General features: G+C 34.5%; 1 protein-coding gene across 1 annotated transcript; it reads right to left on the bottom strand.

The window, feature by feature from the left end:
• Nucleotides 1-6,747: 6,747 nt before the first annotated feature.
• LOC145243745 (putative glutamate receptor) lies at nt 6,748-23,345 on the bottom strand. Its single transcript, XM_080106790.1, has 5 exons — nt 23,162-23,345; nt 19,597-19,960; nt 18,101-18,318; nt 10,374-10,624; nt 6,748-6,997 (listed from the first exon to the last, which is right to left on the bottom strand). The coding sequence occupies exons 1-5, from the start codon at nt 23,291-23,293 to the stop codon at nt 6,748-6,750; spliced, it is 1,215 nt and encodes a 404-aa protein (XP_079962916.1). The 5' UTR covers nt 23,294-23,345.
• Between the last annotated feature and the right edge of the window lie 4,087 nt (nt 23,346-27,432).

The following is a 27,432-nucleotide window of genomic DNA, read 5'->3' as shown; positions in this document are numbered from 1 at the left end:
GCAGGTTTTATTGGATTTACGTCAAGGAAACCAATCTATATAACCATTATATATATATATATATATATATATATATATATATATATATATAAATATATATATATACTAGCAAAAGTACCCGTCGTTGACTGGGTTCAAAACCAGCCTACAGAAAATAGACTCTGATTTATGAAAGTATGATAGGTTATGAAAAGGAAGGATTGTAAAGAGATAGCTTCGAATTTGAGGGTATCAAAACCAAAGCAAAATATGATGAAAGTAAAAATAAAATAGATAAACCCCATAATTTATTATACCATACCTGTTCACACTGAAACACTTATCACAATATTCTGTGGATCTATATTAAAAAAACCTTGTTAAACTTTATGACATATTTCCATTCAGGACCTATCAGGTTGGCGACTCTCTTTTGAACCCTGTCCAAGAGTGAGAGACAAGTAACAGATGCACCAGCCCAAATGTGACAACAGTATTCCATACATTGGCGAATGGTGGCCTTATAGAGGTACAGGATACTTTCAGGCGTAATTAGTTGTCTAGTACAGTAGAGAGAGCCCACCTTCTTCGCAGCAGCCTGAGCAATGCTCTCAATGTATGTATGCCAGTTCATGTTCCTTGTAAAGGTTAGGCCGAGGAGTTTAAAGGAATTACTTTCGGGTAATGTGTACATGGCCATTGCTATTAGTGGTAGAGAATGTTTCTTGTAATTATTGAAGGAAACAAGCTTAGTTTTGGCATCATTTAATGTGACGATCCATTTTTGTCCCCATTCCACTACGGATTGGAGGTCATCCTCTCGTGTTTCTGCCATTTCCTTAGATATGTGTTCATTTGTTTTCCCCTCTGACCTGTTATAGAGAGTGGTGTCATCAGCAAATATACCCATCTCCGAAACAATTTTATCAGGGAGGTCATTTATGAATATCAGGAATAATAAAGGTCCAAGGATAGACCCCTGAGGTACGACCTTCGAGGACAACTTTGATTTTTCTCTTTCTTAAGAAAGATTTAATTACATTATGTATTTTTCCAGCGTTTGTTATGTCATTAAGTTTTATAACTTTATAACTTTAGTTGCTTCCCTACGAAAGCAAATGTGACACAAGGTCGTTTTTAATTTGTGTGTGGCGGGGGGGCAGCTCCCCTAAAACAAGGGTAATTGGTAGGAGTGTTTTCATTAAATTTTGATTTTATTTTTTTTAGATATTAAGATTTTAATTTCTTTCTAGTGTGATTTTCGTTTTAGTCTTAGTCGGTTGGGGTATTCATATTATTATGTTTGCTTATATAAAGTGGCATATTTATAGGGGATTTTTTTAGTGTTCCCATTTATTTTTCTCCTTACGTGGGCAGGGCCAGACCCAGAATCGGCCCCTAGTGTGGGGAAGATCCCGCTCCCCGAGAAAGGGGCACTCTGAAAAGGTACAAGAATAAGAATGAGAATTGTCTTAGCCACGAAGGATTTCTCCTACACTGACCGAGGGTAGAAAGGGTGGGTGCAGTGTCGGAACAGATACTACACTGTGACTCTAGGTATTTCTTAGTGTTGTTAGTTTCGTAGTAAAGTAAGGTTGCTATTGTTCAATGTGTTATATTAGAGATAGGGAGGATTGTGCCTGTGTGTGGCTGTATGAGTGTATGTGAGAGTGTTTTAATGTGTCGGTTCTGATTTATGTGTGGGGTGTACATGTATGTATACGTGCGTGCGAGTGTGTTTTGCAGTTTATTTGTTTGTGTGTTGATATTAAGCCCTGTTTAATTCGGGAGTAAATCCTGTAATATTTTTTTCCTGTGTAAATAAAAGTAATTATCTGTTTGGGAGGTTGACCTTATTTTGAAGTTATTTCTACTGCATGTATGTACGTGTTTTGCAACATAGAGGTGTCTGTTATCTGCGATTTTAATGTTGCTCTTATATAAGGCCACTCTATTGCTTAAATTTTTGGTGGCGCCTATGTAGGATTTATCGCATGCTGTGCATCTTAGTGCATATACTATATTTCTGGAGGTGCAATTTAGATCCTTCTTTATTTTGAATGTTTGTTTTGGGTTTTTGAATGTGTATGTGTTTCTTTCTATTATTATGTCACAAACACCACATCGCTGTTTGTTGCATTTTGTGATCTCTTTTTTAGTGTGTTGATTGAGTTTAGAGGAGGTAAGAATGTGTTTTAAGTTTTTAGATTGGCGTTTGCTTTTTATTATTTTTGTTGTTTTAAGTATGTTGTTTAGTTTGTCGTTCTGACTGAGAAGGATAAGTTTTTTTTGTTATTACTGTAAGTAGTTCTGGGTTGTTTGTGTTGTGTGTAAAGACGTATGCTAAAATTTGTTCTTTGTTGTTCAACATAAACAAATTCCTGATAAACCGCCCCCTTAAGTAAGACACTTTAGACACTCCATTACTAACGGTTACTACGATATTATCCCATTGACTACTGTACACACAAAAACCCTTATCCCCGAGTGGCTTCCGGGACTTGATAAGTAGTGACAACAATGTAAAAAAAAAACAAAAAAAAACGGTGAATGTTGATCGATCAAATTTTTTTCTACATCGAGGAATTTGATGATGCATCCCTGATTCTCACGCACGTCCATAATAAAGGTTGCTTTGTTAGAGTCTCACACCGTCAATAGCTGCAACAGATAGATGAAACTTTTAAAATGTTGAATATATGGGCATGATAATATAAACGGCTATATGTCTCTCAGTCTGTCTGTTTGTTTGTCTGTCTCCATATTTTCAAACTCTATCTCCTCCGAAACTCAAAGTCGCAGAGCGGCGCTAAGGTTCTCAAATGATTGGATTTTTTACGGACCATTCTTTTATGGGTCTTTAGACGGTTAAAATAGTTTTTAGGGGTCAAAAATGGGTCAAAATTGAAAAATAAATTGTTATACATTTTGTACATTCATCTTAGTTTATTTTAAATTTTTAATCAGTTTATTTGTGTGTCACGTTCGTACAGAGGTAACGTCACCAACTTTGAATGTTATAGCTTTGGTTTCGATACTAGCTAAGTACACCCAAATTCTTTTTTTTAACTTTTCAAATCACCACTCTGTAATAATATATGCGAAATCTGGACAAATTAAAATATCTTATTTAAGCGTATTTTACGCACGGACAAAGCCCCACCCCCATAAAAAGTAAAACATTATTAAAAGATTCTTTAGTTCTCGAACTTTTGCTTCACATTTTAATACATCGTTTCGTTGTAATTAAAAAATTGTAGACTCGGATTAATAATGTTCAATTTTAGCAAGCCTCTTTTACGACTTATAAATGTTGCGATTATATTCTTCTGGTATAGTTTTATTTCGTTGTTTCACGAAATTTTTACGATGAAATTGGTTAAAATTTACTGTTTGTAATTTTATTTTACTTTCTGTTTTTTTACAAATTGAATTGTTTTAAGTCGTTGCCAATGCAATGCTTTGTTCGATACGAGTGTAGGTAAATCAAAGTATAATATTGAAGAATTTAATAACTGGCCTTCGATACAAGATCAAAGTGTGGTATGGTATCTGTTCCGACAGATGCTGCAAGCTATGACTAGCTATGACTAGCAAAGACCAGATGTGGGGGCAACCCCACATGCCTGACCATTAACCAGCTCCCATTTCCCACCTCTCGGGAGCTGGTCCCCTTTTTCCCTTCCCCCTCCCTTCACTCCTCACATTAAAAATCGGCCTTGTGCCTAATTTGCTCGGTGGGGGAGCAAATAAATACCATCTGTTCTTCAGATTCTGCACTTCTATTTCTTGTTCTCTTTCGGTGAAGGAGAAATCCTTCACGACTGAGACAATTTTTATTTTTGTACCTTTTCTCCACGTTAAAAAAAACGACGCTGGTGTCTAACTCTGTCCCGTGGGGAGGCATAGTAAATAGGTACTATCATAGCGTACTGAGCCAGACCCGTAGAGTACGCTGCCATATTATTTTTTAGTGTTCGATAGTACAGGGTGGCCCCCAAAAAACGGGCCCCAACTCTAATTTGACCCCGTTTCTTAGTGTTTTGTCCGATTGAAATAAAACTTTGGTTATAACTAGTTTATTATATTCAAAACATCACATCAAAACACTAGGGTCTTTGGCCTTTTTTTCTCCGTTCTACAGCATATGTTCAATATATACTTTCTATGTTTTGTTTTTTTTTTGGGGGGGGTCACCCTGTATACGTCTTTTCTAAAAAAAAAATCTCGAATCTATCTGATTTGGTTGGTTGGTTGTTTTACGGCATATCAACCCTTTTCGGGTTATTTAATGCCGAATCCAAAGATTTTGAAGAAAAAGTTTTTTTTTAATAGAATATATGTGTTGTTTTTACGTCGGTTTCTATTTAACCCATAGTTGGGACCCTAACAGGTACTACCACTCCGGGTCAGAGTGGACCTAGGAGCAATGGTAATTAAAGGGTGGCTCAACACTCCACAAAGCCAACAAGCTGTGGCCTCACCACTGGATATAGTTTAAGGTCATATCCAGGACCCCCATTGACGGACTTTTACCCTCTGCAGGGGGGGGGGCAGTTGGCGTATTCTAATGCCCCACCGACAGGGCCTCGAATCTATCTGAAGATTTCGCCTGGACGTCTGGAAAAATCATGGAATGCATTTTGTGGTATCTCGCAGATATTTATACGTTTATCATGTTACCATTTCTTGTATATATTTATTAATATTTCTTACTAGTTTATTATAACATTATGATTGGATTATTAAATATTTATTCATTATATACAGGGTAAGTCACGGGAAACGGATGTTTTTAGAACGCTCCTGGCTCTCCTTGAGTAAGGGATAGGGAGTGAGGAAGGTACTCTTTAAACCTGCTTAAGATGCTGTTTAGTTTGTTGTTATTTGTTTATCTTTTATATTACATTTTGTTTTAGTTATTGATTTTGAATTGTTTTTCTTTTTTATTTTTTGCCCTCATGCTACCGTGGAGTCGTGAACTTGCGTGAAAAATGGTGAATCCAAAACATCCGTTTCCTCTGATTCACCCTGTATATGTAAACTCGAACGCGAAATATCGAAACGTTCAATTCAGTTTTACTCAACGTAAAACCCCGTCTCACTAATTCGTCCTTTTAATTGACAACATACCACCTCATATGCAAATTGCTATTAAAAAAAAAATCATCTACAAAATTACGTTTTTCTTGTTTTCTTCTTCCCTCCCAATCCCGTCACAAGCAGAAGCTCGGTCGCTGGCGCCAAGAATACTTTGTATTACAATTTTTGTGAAACTCAGGAATATTACTGTCGAACTCAGGAATTCCTGCGCAGGTTCAAACGGAACTCTTTACTTAATAAAAGGGTTAACATGTTCTCGTTCTTTCAGTAAGTTTTTTTTTTTTTACATGGAGGTCACCACTTATCAAGGCCCGGAAGCCATTCGGGGACAAGGGTTATTGCGTGTACAGTAATCAATGGGATCGTATCGTAGTAATCGTTAGTATTAGAGATTTGATAAGGGAGCGATTTGTCAGGAATTTGTTTACGTTGGACTTGAAGACATCCAAGTTGTAGTCAGGTGGGAAACAGGCAAACGTAAGAGAGTTCCACAGGCGTGCACTTTTAAGAAAGAAGCTTTGTTCATGGAATCTACGTTTTGATTTAGGCACAGATAAAGAGTGGGAAAAATTACTGACAGTGGTTTCAGCCAGACGAGTTTTTCTTGTGAAAGATTGGCGAGGGGGAGGAGATTGGAGCTCGGACGAGCACTTGCCATGGAAATAACGATAAAACAAAGACAGGCTCGCTAATCTCTTCTGTGGGAGAGAGATTGCAGGGAAGAGAAAAGGGCATCCCCCACTAAGCCACAATTGCATTCTTTGTATCGTCCACATTGACAATTAGAACCTTCAACCTCCAGAAGAGTGTCGTTTGAATCGAATAATACCTTCTATTACATAGACACAGAAAAATTTCCGCTCCAATAGTTTATACCATCGAACTACTATTCTTTTAACTCTGGCAATTTTCCTGAAGGTTTTATAAAATTTAATGGCCATAACGATTCTATATACAACAAACACAATCAGCAACTAAAGGTTAGAGGTGACCCCAAAACGGAAGTCAATCGCGATTTCTATTCTTTTCGATAACATTTAACAAACTTTCAACTTTGACAATTTACCTGAAGTTTTATCGATTTTAATGGCATAAATATATATATATACATATATATATACATATATATATATACATATATATATACATATATATACATATATATATATATGTATATATATATATATATATATATTAAAATTAAAATCGCCTTTGCAAGTAAATAAACAGAACATTCCGTTTATTTATTTAATATTACGTGTGACGTCATTAAGTGAGATTTTTTTCGTCTTTTCTGGTTGTGGTTAAATATTTCAAACGCAAAAATGAAAGACGCGGCTAACCCCTCGAAAAAAAAACACGGTTATACAAATTTCGCATGACAAATTAAGTTACCATAATTTCCTCCTGCTCATTCCCGATTTATTTGATATTTAGGTATGACAAATTAACGCACAACAAATTACGGTACGACAAATAGCTCCTGCTGTTTTACAAATTTTAATGTCTGAAACTATTTTATGCGCAACAAATATAATCAACAAGTAAGAGTCCCAGGTGATCTAAAAGCGGAAGTCAATTAAACCATTTGATTTCTAAACGTAAATTTACGATATTTTTTGTTGCAGGCATTTTGCAAACAAATAAATGAAATATTCTATTTACTTAATATTGCGTGACGTCATTAAGCGGGATTCTCTTCTTCCGTCTATTCTGATTGTGGTTGAATATTTCAAACGCGAAAATGAGTGACGCGGCTAACGTGAAAAGTCCAAAAACGATGTAAACGCCACCTAGTGACTCGATGTCCAGCGTTACTGGTGTTTGGTCAGTCGGCTTGGAACAGGCCCCATGCTTTCGTAACCAAAACAAACGCCATTTTTCTACCAGGCCCGCCTCTCTCATGATGTTGATTCTAAAAAAAAAAAAAGATACAAAATGATATTGAATTGAATTGTTATACGAAAGTCAATCCAACAGTAAAGCCTCGTATTTTATCTTAAAATGTTAGAGGTCTGCGAAGACGGAAGTTGTACCATTAAAACGAACAACCGTTTGTGCTTTAGAATGTATATTTCTACATAGTTACCACCATTCTAAATGCATTGTTACCAGCGATTGATGATAGCTGTGCATGGGCGTCTGGAGCGCATCCTGTCATACGATTGTCGTTCTAAAAGTAAAGTATCCTAATTTTTTAAAATCAAAATCAAAATTTTTAAAGCCACAAAAATTGGAGTACGATTAAAATTTTAAAAGCCACAAAAATTGGAGTACCATTAAAATTTCAAAATTTTAAAAGCCACAAAAATTGGAGTACCATTAAAATTTCAAAATTTTAAAAGCCACAAAAATTGGAGTACCATTAAAATTTCAAAATTTTAAAAGCCACAAAAATTGGAGTACCATTAAAATTTCAAAATTTTAAAAGCCACAAAAATTGGAGTACCATTAAAATTTTAAAAGCCACAAAAATTGGAGTACCATTAAAATTTTAAAAGCCACAAAAATTGGAGTACCATTAAAATTTTAAAAGCCACAAAAATTGGAGTACCATTAAAATTTTAAAAGCCACAAAAATTGGAGTACCATCAAAATTAAAAAATTTTAAAAGCCACAAAAATTGGAGTACCATTAAAATTTTTAAAAGCCACAAAAATTGGAGTACCATTAAAATTTTAAAATTTTAAAAGCCACAAAAATTGGAGTACCATTAAAATTTTAAAAGCCACAAAAATTGGAGTACCATTAAAAATTTAAAAGCCACAAAAATTGGAGTACCATTAACATTTTAAAAGCCAGTATGGCAAAAAAATCTTTTCAACGTAAACTGTGTATCATTGTCATTGACAACGCAGCTGCTTAAGGTAGTAATGCCTGTCAAGCGAGCAAGCAAAGTCGATAGGTATACGTGACCATGATTGGTTCGTATTCTTTTGAAAAAGATATCTTAACCTGCGGAAAAGTGTTTTATTGGCATTTTTATATCTAACTTGATTTTTTTTTCGTCCAAGGTTTAAAAATGGTGGTTGATGCTTTGGCCACTAAGTCGCATCATCATTTCTATTATGTTCCTCGCAAATGAGTGCAAAAGAGATCCAGACAATTGTACTTAAGGGAACAACAAGGATACTTAAAAGAGCTCTCGGTTGGTTTCAATAAAAAGCAGGGCAATGTTGGCAGCTGGTTTGGCTGCCCTATACCGAGCGTTACAATCTTCAAAGGAAGAAAATTAAAAAAAAAAGAGAAAGCAACATAATTCTGAAGTTTGTGGATAGTATTGTTTTCAAAAATCTGACTTAGTGACACATATGACCATGATTCTTAGTTCGCTACATACAAAATTTCTGATCTAAACAGAAAGTAATATGTGCATAATAAATGATGAAATAAATTACCTATGAGTGAAACACATATCTCTATATATAAAGTAGTATCGTTCGTGTGTGTGTGTGTCTGTGTGTACAACTCTCCTACAGCCCACATCACTGGACGGATCATGACCAAATCTGGCATGATAATAGCCCCCCCCCCACGCAGGGATGCTGCACACCATTTTTTAAGGTTAAGGTCAAAGATCCAGGTCATAGCCTATATATATAGATGCTCTCCTACAGTTCACATCACTGGACCGATCATGATCACACCTGGCATGATGATTGTCCCCCACCCATTTTCCAAGGTAAAGGTCAAAGGTAAAGGTCATAGGTAAAGGTCATAGCCTATGTATATATGTATATGTATATATATATATATATATATATATATATATATATATATATATATATATATATATATATGCTCTCGTACATCCTATACCACTGGACCGATCATGATCAAATCTGAAATGATGATGGTTTCCTACCTAGGGATGGTGCACAAGGTTAAGGTAAAAATGTAAGGTCATATTTGGTGCAGCCTTTCATAAACTTCCTACCTAAGGATGGTGCACATTAAGCTGGGGCACCTTGCTATGTCTTTGATAAAAATGTGTTTGTTATTTTGTAATTGTTCCAATTTTTATGTGCAACAATATAACTGTCAACGTGAATAAAATCTATTTGCTTTAAAGTTCATGGTTAGATTTCAGTCACTTCAAGAGGTAGTTAAATGTTTAAAAAAAATTTTTTTTTTATTACATTTTCACCCCAAACAAGGCACATTGTCATTTTGATGTAGGGGGCTACTATCAGGGACCTAAGTTACAGAGGTACTCACTATGTAGGGAGTTTAGGAGCAAGATGTCTGTTCACATGACACTTGAACTTCTGCATGTCAGTACAGTTGGGGAAGCAGGAAACCGGAAGAGAATTCCAAAGTCCTGCAGTTCTGGGGAAGAAGATATTAGAGTAAAAGGCTTTCTTACATCTAGGGATCTCAACTGTGTAGGGGTGGGACTTTGCTGCTTGTCGGGTTTGTCGGGGGTATTTTCGTCGAGGGGGTACAAGGGCTTGTAATTCGTCAGAGCATCCACCATTAAAATACTTGTAAAACAGGCAGAGGGATGCAACATTTCATCGGTGGGACAGGGGCTGAAGTTTAGATGACAGTTCGGGACCTATTAGGTTGGCGACTCTCTTTTGGATCCTGTCCAGGAGTGAGAGACTAGTAGCAGATGCACCAGCCCAAATGTGACAGCAGTACTCCATACATGGGCGAATGGCGGCTTTGTAGAGGTAGAGGATACTTTCAGGAGTAAGTAACTTTCAAGCACGGTATAGAGAGCCCACCTTCTTTGCAGCAGCCTTGGCAATGATCTCAATGTATCTTGAACGAAGTGCTTTCAGGTAAAACACCTTAAGCAACAGTTGCTCTTATAACATTAACTTACTGCAAGGGTGGTCGAACCGCGGGTACCCGAGTGCACAGTGACGTCCCACGCGAAACGCGGTTATCTTTGCTAATAATATTAATATAATTATTACTGATAAACTATTATAACCATAATTTAATAATAGTGAAAAAGATGAAAACATTCTCTTCTACTTTTTTTTTTTTACTCATCATATTCGATGAGCAATTTTTCTGACAAAGGGGAAAATTGCTGTTTTCTCGATTGGCTGTTTGTATCTCAAGCGTTTTCTGACCTAAATAAGTGGTTACTCATCTGTAAAAAAAAAAAAAAAAAAAAAAATTAAAAAAGATCTGCCTCATTTACAGTGCTCCTTTTCAGTGAGTTGAATATACTCCCTGTTAAACACTGACCTTGTGTCACACTTTGTGAGTAAATAATCACAATTGACAATTCTCATCATAAGGATTGCGAAGCAAAACTAAAAACGGGGACTCACAATGTTGACATTTCGGAGTTCAACGCTGATCCCTTGGGGAGGGCGAACGCAATTTGGGTTGTCTCGAACGTTTTGCCGGGGACCATCAATTTTCGACAATTTTGGGCCGCCAACAAGTTGAGACTTGACCACTCGCTGATAAGCACATATTTCCCCGATTTCACCAACGGTATAGATTCTTCCGACGTAACCACGTTGGGCGCGTCTTTCATCCGATTATAAATCGTTTGTTTCACCTGATTCGTTGACATCTAAAACAGAAGAAGATTTTTAAATAATAAAATTTGAATCATAAACAATAAAAAACAATAAATCTAAAGGTAGAATACAACAAATACACATCTTTTCACAAAGTGAATCAAAGATCAGTTTAACTTCATCATTTTAGATTTATTTTTTTTATCAAAGCTATAGTTAGTTTACAATTGATGCTGGGCTCGACAAACATGCTGTATACGTTCCTATGTTGGCGACTATGTGACCTGATGTATATATATATTTAAAGTAACGTTTATGAATGCCCCCCCCCCCGTAAGAATTTTGCCGATTTTGTTTCTTCTCAACCACCTGGTGTCCTATTTCCCCTATTCTTTTCGCGTCAGCTCGTGCATACTTCCTAATTTGCATACGCGTTCAAACACTGCTCCTGCTGCTAATACAATCGCTTGCCATCCATCCTTCGCTGTTCGTGATTTTTTTCCTCGTAGTCATACGCGCTCCATCAGGTTTTGGTGTTATTATTTCGTTTTATAGTACATAACCAGTTTTCAGATAATTTCATGCCGAATGCATTAATTTTGAAAAAAAAAAAAAATTTATTCATGATGTTATTTGACTTTCTATCATAAAACATATTTACACTGCCTCCCCACGGGGCAGAGTTAGACACCAGGGTCGTTTTTTAACGCGGAGAAAAGGTACAAAAATAAAAATTGTCTCAGCCGTGAAGGATTTCTCATCCACTGAAAGAGAACAAGAAATGGAAGTGCCGCATTTGAAGAACAGATACTACACTTTGAGGTATTTATTTGCTCCCCCACCGAGCAAATTAGGCACAAGGCCGATTTTTAAAGTGAGGAGTGAAGGGGAAATGGGGACCAACTCCCCGGGGAGTAGGGGAGCTGGATAGTGACAATTGGTATGAAGGGTTGCCCCTACATTGACCAAGGTCTGATATGTGAGATTGCCCCAACATATGGTCTTTGCTTGCAGTATCTGCCGGAACAGGTACTACACTTTGAGGTATTTATTTGCTCCCCCACCGAGCAAATTAGACACAAGGCCGATTTTTAAAGTGAGGAGTGAAGGGGAAATGGGGACCAACTCCCCGGGGAGTAGGGGAGCTGGATAGTGACAATTGGTATGAAGGGTTGCCCCTACATTGACCAAGGTCTTATATGTGGGGTTGCCCCATATATGGTCTTTGCTTGTATTATCTGCCGGAACAGATACTACACTTTGAGGTATTTATTTGCTCCCCTACCGAGCAGATTAGACACAAGGCCGATTTTTAAAGTGAGGAGTGAAGGGGAAATGGGGACCAACTCCCCGGGGAGTAGGGGAGCTGGATAGTGACAATTGGTATGAAGGGTTGCCCCTACATTGACCAAGGTCTGATATGTGGGATTGCTCCCACGTATGGTCTTTGCTTGCAGTATCTGCCGGAACAGATGGTATTTATTTGCTCCCCCACCGAGCAAATTAGGCACAAGGCCGATTTTTAAAGTGAGGAGTGAAGGAGAAATGGGGACCAACTCCCCGGGGAGTAGGGGAGCTGGATAGTGACAATTGGTATGAAGGGTTGCCCCTACATTGACCAAGGTCTTAAATGTGGGATTGCCCCAACATATGTTCTTTTCTTGCAGTATCTGCCGGAACAGATACTACACTTTGATCTCGGCCCGAAGGCCAAAGTAACACATCATTTTGGTAAATATTTTATGTACTAATTTTTTTCTATCTTCAAACATTTATTCAAAGTGTTTGGTTTGGTTGTTTTGTTTTACAGCATATCACCCCTTTTCAGGTTAATTAATGCTGGATTCAGTTATTTTGGAAAGGTTTTATGTTTCAACTTCTTTTTATCTTCAAGTATTTATTTGTAGAGTTTGGTTTGGTTGTTTTGTTTTATGGCAGGTTAATGCCAAATCTTCTTTAACAGAGCGTATATGAGCGCGTATGAAAATATCAGCGGCAGCCGAAGGATGGATGGCGGCAGCAGGAGCAGTGTTTTAACACATATGCAAATTAGTAAGTGTGCCCGGGCTTGCGTCTGAAGAAAAAGAAAAAAAAGGACACCACGTGGTCGAGGAAAAACAAAGTCGGCGCCGAAGGAGATGGACGTGTAAAATGAAGAGGGAAGAAAGAGTTTGCCTGAAAAAAAAATGGACATATAACGGCGTGTAGTGGAGCAAAATTGAGAGACTTTTAAGCTGGTGTCAGGACGGGAGGGTAACAGTAATAAACGACTTATGTAAATAGAAGAAAGAAAAACTGCGGACCTGGGTTTTTCTTTCTTTCTGTCATTTGTTCCAAACTGCCACGTTATATAAAGAAGTTTCAAGTTCATTTCATCCTCAAATATTTACTCATGGTTTTTCGTTTCGTTGTCTTCTTTTATGGCATTAGTCTCACACTATCAATATCTGCAATAGAGAGATGAAACTTTCAGGTCATGAATGCATAAGTTCTATTATCATAACAATGCAATTTGAAATCCCCTCTGATCCCCTCAGGTATAATATATATATATATATATATATATATATATATATATATATATATATATATATATCGTGGTGCAGGGTTCGAATCGTTCGGCTGGTGTTAATCGTGACACCCTGCACTGAAGAATCCTGAAAGGATGAAACACTAGTGTCTGTAGGTATTTAATTATTATAGCAAAAAAATAATTATGACAGCCCCTTTAAGAAATTCATTTCTTATCGTTGATCACTTTCAGTTGAATTAAAGTTGGTCAATTTAGCTCTTATGCATAGATCATCGTTTAACGATTAGATCACTTTCTGACTGACGTAAATGAACATTTACAATTAAAATATTTAAATTCGACGTTATTTCACGCGGTTAATGGTGGCCGAATGGATTAGGTTTTCGCTAAATCGAGTCAGAGGTGTCTCGTGGTGCGGGGTTCAAATCTGCACTGAAGATTCCCGAAAGGATGAAACACTAGTGCCTGTAGGTATTTAATTATTATAGCAAAAATATAATTATATATATATATATATATATATATATATATATATATATTAGAACGCCCCCTCGAAAATGAGTGCAAAGTTGTATATTTACATTCACTTTTTTGGTTAGATGTGGGTGCACACGGGCGCGCCGGCATACTTCTCCGCATACAAATATAACCCACAGATGCACGCTCCCACACGCATGCATGTACACGGATAAGCATGCATACGCACATACACATACGCACGCACATATGCTCTCGTTATATACACCTGCAAAGATACGCACCCACACTCCCTCCTATATATACGAACGCCCCTCGAAAATGAGTGCAAAGTTGTATATTTACATTTGCTTGCATGCAGTACATAGTTTGCATCGAGAATCACCAGGTTAGGTTTCATTCTAGATTTTAAAGAGTGCTCAATGCAAAAGGACAGAGCTCGTATATAGTTTGTTTATTCTACAAACGTTATTGGTTACATATGTGCAGACATGTTTCAGTGGAATGCCAATTCAAGGATAACATTTCATGTTCCAAGTTCATAGTTTTTGTCTTAACCGTGTAGGTTCCAATTTTATTATCACTTAAAATAGACGTGTATATTTCAAGTTCATTATTTTTCCTTAGACGTATACGTTTCAAGTTCATTAACCCTGTCCTTAAACGTGTATTTTTCAAGTTCATTATCTTTGGCTTTGACGTGCATGTTTCACCTTGATTATCGTTGCCTTTGATAGGTACGTTTTACGTTCATCATCTTTGCCTTAGACGTGTATATTTAAAATTAATTATCCTTGTCTTAGACGTTTATGTTTCAAGTTCATTATTCCTGCCTTAGCCATGTATGTTTCCACTTCATTATCTTTGCCTTAGACGAGTATATTTCAAGTTCATTATTCTTGCCTTAGACTTGTATGTCTCAAGTTCATTATCTTGGCCTTAAACTTGTATGTTTCAATTTCATTATTTCTGCCTTAGACGTTTATGTTTCAAGCTTATTATCCTTTCTTTAAACTCGTATGTTTTCAGTTAAATATCTTTGTTTTAGACGTGTATGTTTCAAGCGCATTATCTTTGCCTTAGACGTGTATGTATCAAGTTAATTACCCTTGCCTTGGAAATTTATGTTTAAAGTTCAATATCCTCGACTTAGACGTGTATGTTTTAAGTTTATTATCTTTGCCTTAGACGTGTATATTTCAAGTTCATTATCTCTGCCTTAAACGTGTATGTTTCAAGTTGATTATCTTTGCCTTAGACGTGTATGTTTCAATATCATTATGCTTGCTTTGGGCGTGTATATTTCAAGCGTATTATCCTTGCCTTAGACGTGTATATTTCAAGTTCATTAGCTCTGCCTTAAACGTGTATGTTTCAAGTTGATTATCTTTGCCTTAGACGTGTATGTTTCAATATCATTATGCTTGCTTTGGGCGTGTATGTTTCAAGCGTATTATTCCTGCCATAGACGTGTATCTTTCAAGTCTGTTATCTTTGCTTTAGACATGTATGTTTCAAGTTCATTATCCTTGCCTTACACGTGTATGTTTCAAGTTGAATATATTTTCTTTAGACGTGTATGTTTCGAGTTAATTATCCTTGCCTTAGAATATTTTCAAGTTCATTATCCTTGCCTTAGACGTGTATGTTTCAAGATCATTATCCATGCTTTGGACGTGTACGTTTTAAGTTAATTATCTTTGCCTTAAACGTGTATGTTTCAAGTTCGTTATCTCTGCCTTAGACGTGTATGTTTTAATTTCACTATACTTGCCTTAAACGTGTACGTTTCAAGTTAAATATCTTTGCTTTAGACGTGTATGTTTCAAGCGCATTATCTTTGCCTTAGACGTATGTTTCAAGTCCATTACCCTTGTCTTAGATGTGTACGTTTTCATTTCATTATAATTGCCTTAGACTCGTATGTTTCAAGTTCATTATCTGTTTATTAGACGTGTATATTTCAAGTTCATTATTTTTGCCTTGGACATGTATATTTTAAGTTTATTATCCTTGCCTTAGACGTGTAAGTATTAAGTTCCTTATCTTTGCTTTAGATGTGTATTTTTTAATTTCATTATACTTGCTTTAAACATATATGTTTCAAGTTTAATATCTTTGCTTTAGACGTGTATGTTTCAAGTTAATTATCTTTGCCTTAAATGTGCATGTTTCAAGTTCATTATCTTTGCCTTAGACGTGTATGTGCTAAGTTCATTATCCTTGCATTTAATGTGTATGTCTCAAGTTTAATATCTTTGCTTAAGATGTGTATGCTTCACGTTCATTATCTCTGCCTTAGATGTGTATTTTTCAAGTTCATTACGTTTGCCTTAGACATGTATGTTTCAAACTCATTATTCTTGCCTTAGACGTGTATGTTTAAATTTCATTATCCTTGCTTTAAACTTGTATGTTTCAAGTTCATTATCTCTGCCTTAGACGTGTATTTTCAAATTCATTATCCTTGCCTTAGACATGTATATTTCAAGTTCATTATCCTTGCCTTAGACATGTATATTTCAAGTTCATTATCCTTGCCTTTCACGTGTATGTTTCAAGTTCATTATCCTTGCTTTAAACTTGTATGTTTCAAGTTCATTATCTCTGCCTTAGACGTGTATGTTTCAAATTCATTATCCTTGCCTTAGACATGTATATTTCAAGTTCATTATCCTTGCCTTAGACGTGTATGTTTCAAATGCATTATCCTTGCCTTAGATATGTACAAAACTAACTTTCATAATCTCGTAGGATATAATCTCTTCTTACTGTCGGTTTAACAGAAGATGCTTGACTTGGCTCCAATTTTTCTTTAACCTGGTAAGACATTAACAGTGGAGCAATCGTCTGCCTACCATAACGAATAAATATCCCTTTCTTTTCCATGCGTGACAGGAGTGATATTCATGCACAAAGTTTTACCCAAGTCTGTCGGTCAAAACAAGTCTGTCAGTCAAAACAAGTCTGTCGGTCGGTTCAAACACAATACCTTCTTACTACTATATAGTTGTCTTCAAATACATTCTCAACAAAGATTTGTTATAAAACTGCGTTACAAGTTATAACATTGTGCTTATTTCGTTCATCGTTTGAGTTTTTCCCACATAATTCTTTAACATCTATTTTAACAATTAACCTGATTATTGTAGTTTCTCTCCCTCCTCTCTCTCTCTCTCTATCTCTCTCTTATTCTGTATATTTCTAGGAAAAGCAAATCTCTGATTTAAAAAAACCATAAAGCGGAAGACCAGTACCCGCATTAAGCTGGTCTGCAGTTTAATTTGTTGCTGGCTATCTTGCTCTTGCTTGTTGCTGGATCTCAACATTTTGAACTGAGAGAGAGAGACTTAGCTGTCGTACAAAGCTAAGACTCTATAACATCATATTTGTATAAATACTCCCTCGGGCATTTGGGCTCATGGATTTTAAATGTTTGAGGGACTGGCTCTCGTCTGACAAGACGTTGCAATCATCATATATATATATATATATATATATATATATATATATATATATATATATATATAAAATGTATATGGCGATTAAGCTACACTGAATATTCGGCGTTTCATCCACTCTAGGATTCCTCAGGCTTATGCGCGAATTCTGTGGTTGTTTATCGTTTTCATATGCTCCTCTTCTATTGATTTAAAGAACCCCAACATCTATTAAACTGTAGAAGAGAAATAGCAAATAACTGTGTTCACAAAATAAAATTTACTCTAGGATAGCGATACAAAATAGTTTTAAAACTTACAAAAACAATAGAAAATAAACAAATAAATAAATTAAATAAACATGAATATACATAAACGACCACACATATATGTATGTATATATATATGTATATATATGTGCAAATATGTATGTACACATATGTATATTTATATATAAACTAACAAAAAAAAAAAAGAAAATGTCTGCCTTAAACCACTAACCTAGTTTTAAAACAGATCCTTTGTTCGATAAAATGCATGCCCATTGGCTGATAGGAGGGGGCGCGGTGGATACTAGAAAGCTGATTGGCTAACTAAACCCTCAATAGAAGAGGACCATATAAAAACGACAAACAACCACAGAATTCGCGCATAAGCCTGAGGAATCCTAGAGTGGATGAAACACCGAATATTCAGTGTAGCTTAATCGCCATATATATTTTAGAAATTACTAACTAGCTCTACCTATGTATTGAGCACTTTTGAAGTAAATACTTAAAGTTTACGCATTAATCTATACTTTTGTATATTAATTTTACGTGAGTAAATGAAGTAGTTATATATATATATATGTATATATGTGTGTGTGTATAAACTATCTATTTAAAAACGATACGTTACATATTTCAAAAGCACACAATAATGCCATTGACATGGATTAACCTTTTACTGGTTAGAAAAGGCCGTCACCATCCACTAAAATCTTCATGGACTTTTCATCATTTGTAAATATTAAATAATTTCCAAAATAATATCTGAAGAGAAACAGAAATTTTTCACATTCTAATTTAACAACTTACCTTGAAAGAATCGTAGATACTTGATCCTTTAAACGTGATTGGGACGAGAGTTTCCTCTTTCGCAAGATCGCTAAGCGTTTCAATCGTTGAAGGTTGGTCGACTATCGTGAAGTGCGCCGTCAGATTAGCCGTATAGTAAGTGCTCACAAGGAGCGTAAACAACCACCAACTCATGACAATCACCCGTGAACGGGCAGACGTTGGTTCCTGGGCGCCCCCTGTTGGCGACAACAATAAACATAGTCATAATTATTCATAATTATTTATTAAATGTCCAAAGCTACAACATTTCCAAATCGATTTACTTCTAAACTATGGATTTTGTTTGTGTTTGTACATTTTATGACTAAGTAAAAATAAATAAATAAATAAATAAATACGTGTGGACAAATCACAAAGATTTCTGAATTGATTTAATAGCAGAAACACAGAACCAACTTCATCTATTGATTTCAAATGTGCCTTTTCATAAATTACAGATAATAATTGAAGATATAGTTATTTATTTATAATAAAAAAGTTTTAATTATGCAAACAGAGCATTCATATGTATTCCCTATTTTGTCCTTTAGTTCTTATACTAGCGGGGGGTACCCGGCGATGCCCGGGTGTCTTGAGGTAAATCATATATATTATATATATAGATTCCAGCAACTCGATTGGGGTAACGCGAGGTCATGGAAAGCAGGTGGCTGACATAATACGGATGTAAGCAGAAATAATTTGGTTTATGGTTTCGTATTTCAGACAGAATATACATCTGGGTATAATGGCCAGGACAATCGCCCAGTATGAGCACTGCACGGGCAGAAATAAACTGTAACCTACTGTCTGTGTAACTGTAAAGAAAGCTATGGCAATATATCACACTATTTGATGATGATGATGATGAGGACGATGCCGATGCCGATGATGCCGATGATGATGATGATGATGATGATGATGATGATGATGATGATGATGATGATGATGATGCACAATATCTCTCTCTAACCCTCCGGACAAAAAGATAAATGATAACAGTATTATCTGTTCAATTGTCATATATTATTAGGAAACGAAGCCAATAGAAATCGGGGACTAATCGTTACTCAATTGTAATCGATAAAATTGATTTTAATTAACATTTTATTCCTTAAAATAAAGTAACAGAACGATAATTGCCGTGAGTGGTTGGATAATCAGAATCAAATATTGATTTTGTAGTATGATCAAAATCCACAAAGAAGCTGATTTTATTCTATTATATAGATAATATAAACTTTTGGAATAAATGCATCGTGTAGATAGACCGTAAGGAACGAACTCAGTTCTTTTTATGTAATAGTAGAGATGATTATTATAACATATCTTTTACCGAAGGAAATATTTGTTTGGATATTGGATGTAATCGATGCAGTCGATTGCAATTTAAATTTTATTTTGTAGGATGATCAAAATTTCATATCGAATCTGATTTCACTCTTTTATATCAATAATAGGCATGCCAATCTTACCTTGGAATAAATGCATCGTGTAGATAGACCATAATGTCTCTTTCCAGTTGAGGTTGAAGAAAAGGCAAGGATTCTTATCCGTCCGATTGTCGGGCAAACCTTTTATCGTGTTGTGCGAACATGACATTCGTTTGAAGCCGTCGATGATGGTCAGGGCGAGCGAGATGACGACGATGGCGATGATGAATGACAGCCACGTGGTCAGACTGAAGGCGCGAAAGACTTTGAACAGGTCGAGTTTTGACGAATCAATTGGATTCTTGATAAGCATCGCTAAGCCTTCCTCCGTGAACGGGTACGTGTAATCAACTACTCTGGATCGACTGTAAGTTATCGTCAAGGGAGCCACAACCAAATCAACTTCCTACAAAACAAAAAGGAATAAAATATGTTTTGTATTTACAAAACAAAAAAAACGAATATATAATATAAATCTCATATGCCTGTTTAAATGTATGTATGTATATATATATATGTATGTATATATGTATGTATGTATATATATATGTATATATGTATGTATGTACATATATATGTATGTATATATGTATGTATGTATATATGTTTGGGGTGGAGAGGGCTCCGGTAAGCCGTGGTGAAGGCAACCTTTCTAGGAGAAGCAAATCTCTGATTTAAAAAACTATAAAGCGGAAGACCAGTACCCGCATTAAGCTGGTCTGCAGTTTAATTTGTTGCTGGCTATCTTGCTCTTGCTTGTTGCTGGATCTCAACATTTTGAACCGAGAGAGAGACTTAGCTGTCGTACATCATATTTGTATAGATACTCCCTCAGACATTTGGGCTCATGGATTTTAAATGTCTGAGGGAGTAGCACTCGTCTGACAAGACGTTGCAATCATCATGTATGTATATATATGTATGTATGTATATATGTATGTATATATGTATATATGTATGTATATATATATATGTATGTATATGTATGTATGTATATATGTATGTATATATATATGTATGTATATATATATGTATGTATATATGTATGTATATATATGTATGCATATATATATGTATGTATGTATATATGTATTTATGTATGTATATGTATGTATATATGTATGTATATATATATGTATTTGTATATATATGTATGTATATATGTATGTATGTATATATATGTATCTATATATGTATGTATATATATGTATGTATATATATATATGTATGTATATATGTATGTATGTATGTCTATATATATATATATGTATGTATGTATATATGTATTATGTATATATATATGTATGTATGTATATATGTATGTATGTATATTTGGGGTAGAGAGGGCTCCCGTAAGTCGTGGTGAAGGCAACCTTTCTAGGAGAAGCAAATCATTGATTTAAAAAAAAAACTATAAAGCGGAAGACCAGTACCCGCATTAAGCTGGTCTGCAGTTTAATTTGTTTCTGGCTATCTTGCTCTTGCTTGTTGCTGGATCTCAACATTTTGAACCGAGAGAGAGACTTAGCTGTCGTACAATGCTAAGACTCTGTAACATCATATTTGTATAGATACTCCCTCAGACATTTGGGCTCATGGATTTTAAATGTCTGAGGGAGTGGCAATCGTCTGACAAGACGTTGCAATCATCATGTATGTATATATATATGTATGTATATATATGTATGTATGTACATATATATGTATGTATATATGTATGTATATGTATGTATATATATATGTATGTATATATATGTATGCATGTATATATGTATGTATGTATATATATATGTATGTATGTATATATATATGCATGTATGTATGTATGTATGTATTGTCAGGTCATGTCATATGCTACTGGTACCATATAACCCAGTACTACCTGCCTCATGGTCGGGTCACGTTCGACTAAACTGGTTCCCCCACCAGACTTGTTTGGTAACATCATATTTGTATACATACTCCCTCAGACATTTGGGCTCATGGATTTTAAATGTCTGAGGGAGTGGCACTCGTCTGACAAGACGTTGCAATCATCATCATGTATGTATATATATATGTATGCATATATGTATGTATGCATATATGAATGTATGTATATATGTATGTATGTATATACATATATGTATGTATTGATGTATGTATGTATATATATATATATGTATGTATGTATATATGTGTATGTATTGATGTATGTATATATGTATGCATGTATGTATATATGTATGTATATATATGTATGTATTGATGTATGTATATATGTATGCATGTATGTATGTATGTATATATATATGTATGTATTGATGTATGTATATATGTATGCATGTATGTATATATGTATGTATATATGTATGTATGTATATATATATATGTATGCATATATGTATGTATGCATATATGTATGTACGCATATATGTATGTATGTATATATGTATGTATGTATATATGTATGTATATATATATGTATGCATATATGTATGTATGCATATATGTATGTATGCATATATGTATGCATGTATGTATGTCTCGCAAAAACTTTTGACAGAGGAAATGGATCATAACAAGATTAATATCATTGTAAAGCTCGTCTTCTCGGATGACAAATATCGAAAAGATTGGTCCCAAAACATTAATTCCTTTACCCCAAACTCGGCCGAGGAGGGATCGATTTTTTTCGCTGACATTTTAGCAATTTAGCGTTCGAGTAACTTTGGTTAATTTCCATACCTTAGACTTTGATTGCTGCATGTAAATTGAAAATTTATGGAGAACATTAAAATTGAGGGTAATGCAAAGGAAGCCTAAGAATCTTATTCAATTGGAGGATTATTGTAAGGAAGAGTGGGCTAAAATTACTACTGAAGAGTGCAACAACTTGGTTGTAAACTATGAAAAGCGACTGAGGAAGGTAAGCAAGGCCAAAGGCTATACAATTGATTATTAAATAAATCGTGCCAATAATTTTGAACAAGGGTTTTTTGCAATTATGTTTGTTGTTCCTTTGTTATTTATTTTTTCTAAAATCCGATTGCTGCATCGGAAAGGCCAGTTAAAAATACATAATATACTTTGTTATTTTCTTTAATTTAATCCCTTTTTTAGAATTTATTAGACAAAATTTAACTTTTATTTTACCGTGCCAATAAATATGATCATCACTGTATATATATGTATATATATATATATATGTTCGAACTATTGTTCTTATCTTGGATGTTATTATCAGAACGTTTCGGTCGATATAATACCTGGACTTCTTCATGTGTATATTGGCAATGGCTCTTATTGTGTGAATTATTAAAACTGTTTTTTTCCAATGCTAAATGATATTAGGACAGATTATAACATTAAAAAACATTGGATTCGAAGACGACCATTTTGCAGTTTGAAGAGACGCAGTTTTGTAGTAATATGTTTCGCAGTCTTGAATTTATTAAGAAAAGAAATTCGGCCTCACGTTATGGTCATGAAAGAAATATGTCTTTCGTATAGAAAGGAGAGTTTTTGTTGCGAATGTTTTAAAAAGATGAACTAGCAAGAGGAGCTCAGTCGAGCTCCAAAACGTAGGCACCTAGGGTTAATTATAATTATGTCTGCATAGATTTACCCGTGTCTGGAGCTGACCTACAAGTCCCGTGAATGTGCCATTTATAAGCATTCCAAATTGTCCGTCTTCCGGTTCGCGCCAGGTAAAACTAAAAAGAAGACAAAAAGAAACAAAGAAATGTCTTTTGCGCATAAAAAAAGAGACATTACAAAAAAAAGAGACATAAAAAGAGACATTCCAAAAAAAGGAGATCTTACAAAAAAAGGAGACATTACAAAAAAAGGAGACATTACAAAAAAGAAGAGACATTACAAAAAAAAGGGGTCGTTAAATTGTTATGTTCTATTTCTTGTCATAAATAATTTTACCAGAAATTCTTCATAAGTTTTGGTTTCGGTTTCGACTATAGCTGATGGAACTTAAATCATCTAATTCTTTATTAAATAATTTTACCAAGAATTCTTCATAAGTTTTGGTTTCGGTTTCGATTATGGCTGAAGGAACTCAAGTTATATTTATATATATATACATACATTTTTTTCATGAGTTTTTATTTCGGTTTCGAAGTGATATGGATATATTTTTTTAATTTTTGAAATCATAACTTAATAAAATATAAAATTCGATAGAACATTAACTCTATAATAATATATACGAAATCTGCAATCATTAAAATAGCATATTTACGCGTATTTTACGACCGGGCTTTACCGGGCGTCCCCGCTAGCTTAGATAAATACTTTTGCAGTTTTAACAAAAAGGCTACAATAATATCAGTGTCTCCATTTACGCTGAACATCTACAGAATGCCAACATCAATATATTACATATGAATGAGTCCCGCTAGTATATATAAATATGTAAGCTCTAAGGCCTGCCAACATCGCGATTATATTAGAAATTGAAACGTGAGGAAGAAGTTAGTAAAAACAAAGGAACTAAAACTGTGTTTGAGAATAACGAAAAAGTGCATAGTAGTTATCCTCATTCAACATTCCATCCTAGGCAACGCCGGGATTCCCCGCTAGTATATATATATATATATATATATATATATATATATATATATATATATATATATATATATAGTGACTACTTCATTTAATCACATAGATAATATACGAAAGTATAAATTTATGCGTAAACTTGAATTATTTACTTCAACAGTGCTCAATACGTAGGGAGAGCTAGGTAGTAAGTTATAAAATATATATGGCAATTAAGCTACAAAGAATATTCCGCATTTCCTCCGCGCTAGGATTCATATATATATATATATATATATATATATATATATATATATATATATATATATATATATATACATATCTTCTGATGAGTTAAGGGCAAAATAGGTTCACTGATTGACATAATAATTAAGTGATTGATTTTGCTCTACGAAACAGATACTGTCAAGAATTTTAAATTTCGACTGAATTAAAGGAATAAATTATAAGATGGTCAGCATCATGAACTTTGGAATATAGTACTTTGTCATATATTCGCTATATTGCTCTGTAATTACATTGAGCTTCTTAAATAAGGATTGGTATATACTATAAGGAAATAAAATATATTACCAGAGAAATATATATATATATATATATATATATATTATTTTAAAAATTATATTTTAAAAACAATATATATATATATATATATATATATAAAATGGGTTAATAAATTCCAACGAAAGAAAGATGTATATTTATACGTCTCTACACACAACACAAACAACCCAGAACTATTCACACAGATAACAAAAAACCTTATCCTCCTTAATCAGCACGACAAACTAAGCAACATACTTAAAACAACAAAAATAATAAAAAGCAAACGCCAACCCAAAAACTTAAAACACATCCTAACTTCCTCAAAACTCGTCCCACATACTACAAAAGGAGTTACAAATGCAACAAATCGCGATGTGGAGTATGTGACATCATAATAGAAGGTAACACATACACATTCAAAAACCCAGCACAAACATTCAAAATAAAAAAGGATCTAAATTGCACCTCCAGAAATGTAGTATATGCACTAAGATGCACAACATGCACCAAATTCTACATAGGCGCCACCAAAAATTTCAGCAATAGAGTGGCCTTACATAAGAGCAACATCAAAATTGCAGATAACAGACACCTCTATGTTTCAAAGCACGTACACACATGCAGTGGAAACAGCTTCAAAATAATGCCAATCTTCCAAACAGACAATTATTTTTATTTAGTTACACAGGAAAAAAACTTCATCACAATGACAATCCTATAGACCAAGTCATCTCAGCGTGTATTCAATTGAAAATTTCTAAGTCCAAACAAAAGTCATCTCGGTGGGGGGGCGTAGGTATAGGTAGATGAGAATCTTATAGACCAACACATGTCAACGTGTATTCAATTGAAAATTTCGATGTTCAAAACAGTGTAAGTAAGTGTCTGGAAGTGCCTGATCGACGCCTACTGCCATATTGGGTGCATGTAAGCGTCGCAAAATGCCTTCTAATCTGCTAGGCACATCGGGACTTAGTTTTTTTTCTGTTCTTTATCTGCACCGTGTAGGTTGGCCTTTGGATGTGCCCGATCGATGCCTGCTGTTACCTTGACATATCAACGTGTATTCAAGTTAAAACTTCTAACTTCAAAACGGGAGTTAGGTACCGGTAAATGAGAAGCTTATCAATCTAGACATGTTGAAATTTATAAGTTCGCACATAGGGGATGACAAGACGGGGAATAGGGATAAAGAATAAGAAAAGAGAGATAGACAGATCTAGATAAATACAGAGGTATAAAGAGAGACAGGCAAGGGAGATAAATTTCATGATTCAACTTATATGCTAATAAGGAATAGTTGGTGTATCAGGAACACAAGCATTGTTTTTACTGGTTAATTTTACATCAGAATACACTTTTAGATTTTATGTAGATTTTTTTCTATAGGGAACATGCAAATCGCACACATAACATCTAGACATATAAATATATACATAAAACAATTATAGTTATGAGATATATCTGAACTAATCCAAAAAGACAATAATGATGAATATCATCACTTACCTTTGAAAATACATCCAGGCTGTATGCCTACTCACATTCCATCAAACACCAGAAAATCATGATCCATTGCTTGGTTGATTTTTTTTATTTTGAATTTTTTCATACACATTTGTAATTGTGTCTTGCTTTATCAAGTATTTTTGTAGTTAATCTGTGGTGTTGGGAGAGGTGTTAACATGAATCAATTTTGCTTAACAATTTTTTTTATACATATTTTTTCAGTTTACAGAGTCATTGCAATACCAAGTCTGACACGGTAATTGCTTGAAAAGTATTGCATTAGGAAGGTTTCTTTTTTTTTTTTTGAGGTGTGCGGGAATTACAGATTCCAAGACAGCAAAGTTGTATTTTATTGTTTGTGCATTCTTTTATCAAGTTCTTACAGATGGTTTTGTGTTATGAAAGTGATATGTTATGAAAGTGAATGACTTGCAAAGACAATTACATTTTTGCATTCTTTTTTTTTTTTTTTAATTCTTCACCGTTTTTGTTTTAATGTCCCAAGAGTGAACCAAGACAGATGAGTCTTATTCAGCAGAGTGGAAAAAATAGGGTACCTTTGGTTGTCCTCAATGGATTTGTCCAGAGTATAATGTGTCCAAGTTGTTGGCCTAATAAAGTGAGAACCATACCCCCAAAACTAATGCAGAACTCTACTTATGTATTGCACAGCTACAAGAGTTAACTTTTCTAGGATAAGTGCCATATAAATTTGCAAAACTCACTATATAGCTTTATTTATTAACTGATATGAACTTAAATTGCTGAACATGTCTCAAAAATTTTCTACAGAGCTCTACTTAGAAATGAGCACTCTCAAAGACAATTTATCTAACATAATTTTGAAATATGTTTTTTAAAGTTACCATAGAGCTCTCAAATATATTAGGCACTCAAATAGGAAACTTGTTTCAAATACTTGTCATATATATATATCTATCTATCTATCTATCTATCTATCTATCTATCTATCTATCTATCTATCTTCTATATATCTATAAAAACAGAGATGTGTGTGCCACAGACGATTTCTGATTGGTTAATCCAATAATCACATCTCCTAAAAAACTATGGTTCGTAGGCTCTTAATTTTACCATAAAATATTATGGCTTTATTTATTGTCCATCTTGGAAGGGTTTAATTTTTTTCTAACTTGTTTATTTACAAATTAAAAAAATACGAATCTTACACAATCTTACAATCCAACCTACGACATCCACGGCCGCCATTCTGCTAGGCGCAGACACGTACACAACACGAAAACAATG

This window comes from Euprymna scolopes, chromosome 22 (assembly GCF_053919585.1).
Source record: "Euprymna scolopes isolate OS-2025 chromosome 22, ASM5391958v1, whole genome shotgun sequence".
Classification (NCBI taxonomy): Eukaryota; Metazoa; Mollusca; class Cephalopoda; order Sepiida; family Sepiolidae; genus Euprymna; species Euprymna scolopes.
Note: the sequence above shows the minus strand (reverse complement) of the source record. Positions and strands in the feature narration are given on the sequence as shown.